Source organism: Egretta garzetta, unplaced genomic scaffold (genome assembly GCF_000687185.1).
Source record: "Egretta garzetta isolate BGI_Z169 unplaced genomic scaffold, ASM68718v1 scaffold34, whole genome shotgun sequence".
Taxonomy (NCBI): domain Eukaryota; kingdom Metazoa; phylum Chordata; class Aves; order Pelecaniformes; family Ardeidae; genus Egretta; species Egretta garzetta.
Window position 1 is genome coordinate 3,616,543 of NW_009259586.1, and position 1,957 is coordinate 3,618,499.

General features: G+C 62.5%; 1 protein-coding gene across 1 annotated transcript in view; it reads left to right on the plus strand.

Moving 5' to 3' along the window:
- RNF157 (ring finger protein 157) overlaps positions 1 to 525 on the plus strand; it is a 19,620-nt gene extending 19,095 nt beyond the window's left edge. Inside the window, exon 21 of the mRNA XM_035893364.1 lies at positions 419 to 525. Within this exon, the coding sequence (XP_035749257.1) occupies positions 419 to 525 (107 nt within the window). The remainder of the gene's footprint in view (positions 1 to 418) is intronic.
- Positions 526 to 1,957: the final 1,432 nt, after the last annotated feature.

The window sequence follows — 1,957 nt, forward strand, 5'->3', positions numbered from 1 at the left end:
CGCTGGGTTGGTACCCCTCGCCCCTGCATTGCTGGCAGCCCCCTTGCTGTCCGGGCCAGGGTGACATCCCTTAGCACCTAACCTGCAGCCCCCATGGGGCAGCTGCATGTGCCCTCACGCTGGGCATGGGGGGACGCAGAGGCAGCCCCCTTCCATTTGGGTTATTAAAACCTGGCCACAGTGTGTGACGCTTCCCATTTACCCCTCGGCACTTCTGAGAAATTGGGGGTTTAAGGGGCTCCCCCAGCCCGGAGAGGTAAGTGCACGTGCTCACCAGCCCTCACCGCAGCCAAAGCCCAATGCAGGGCAGGGGAGGGGGGTGTTATTTGGGGAGACTAAATAGCATCCCCCACAGAAAGATGAGCTGAGCGTGCCAGTGGGCTTTGGGAGCCCCTAACCCCCTGTTTTCTCCCTTCAGGCCCAGAGGCAGCCAACAACAACATGCGGCTGCAGCAGGCGCCCTGGCCCCGCCGCCCCCCCGGTACCCGAGACCTGGAGCAGGCAGCGGCTGCCCTGCCCGTGTGAGGGCTCAGCCTTGGTGGGGGCACACACACCCCCTGCCCACCCAGAGGGACCCTGGTGTCCGGGATCTGCGGGCATCACCACCTCCACCCCTCGGCTGTAGCAGGACTGATTTTCAAAAGAAAAGATGGTAACCTCAACTTTTTCTCCCCAGCCCCCCTATGCAGAGGGGGGGCTGAGAGCCATGTCACTTTGACACCCCCCACCATCAGCACCTTCCCATCCTCCAGCCCTGATGGGGACAGGCTGGGGTCCCCTCCTGCCCCTGGCCATCTCACATCCCCAGGCTCCTCTCCTCCAGCGTGCGGAGCAGATGGGACGGGGTCACCCCATGAAGGGGGTCCTGGGACATGGCTGGAGGGGGACGATGGGAGGAGGGTGCCCAGGGGTGCAGGTTAAGGATGAGTGTTGGCATTGGCATCCTTGGTGCATGAGCTGGTGACCTTCATGGGGGGCTGGCCCCCCCAAGTTTGCTGGCTCATACCCGTGCCATGCCATGGGATGTCCCCATTAATGCACTGGTGGTGGTGGTGCCACCCCAGCTCCCCCTCCCTCTGCTCTCCTCCTGGGCAACACGTGGGCTCTTGGGCCAGGCCCATGAGGTTGCTTTTCCCCAGGGGATGGAGCAGGGTGACAGGGGTGGGCAGGGGACCTGGTATCCCCCCAGTCACCAGCCCCCAGGGCATCGCTAATTGAACCTCACTGTCTTCCGCCCCGCTGTGAGCTCGGGGCTCAGGGCTGTGCCCTCTCTCTCTGGAACAAGTGCCAAAAGTGTCACCCCCGTCCCATCTGTCCTGCCCTCTCCATCGCACTTTGTAGCAGGGGGTGGATGAGGGGGCGGGAGCTGCCCCCCACCCCTCCATCCCCATCCTTCCATCCCCATCCCTCTGGCCAGTGCTGGGCGGACAGCATAAGCCAGCTTTGGTCCAGGGGACAGGCACACAGGGACACTGAAGGGGTAGGGACGCAGCCACAGACCTCGGGGACCTGATGGGGCCATTGGCAGAGGCCAGGCTCCACCCTGGCGAGCATCAGGGACAGTCAGAAGCCACTCTGAGGAGCATCAGACCTAGCATCCCCATCGACCGTGCCCTGGAGCTGTTTGGGCCAGCCTGGAGTGGGAAGCAGAGCCCCCCTTTTCCCCACCTGGTTTTGTCATGCAGATGTGATAGCAAAGGCCACCTCCTCTTTGCAGGAGCAAACCATTTCAGAGCTACCTTAGGACAGAGGTGTTCATATGGTGAAAGCAACATCCCACAGCAGCTGCGGGGTGCATGCGAGGAGCAGGTCCCCATGGTAGAGCACAGGCTATGCTGATGGCCGTGGCTCCTAAAGGGGGATAAAACCCTTTTTGGGGGCTGGAGGGTGTTTTCTCTGCCTGGTTTGCAGTCAGGGCTGCAGTAGCTGCTGGCTCCCTGGCCCAGGTGTGAGTCCT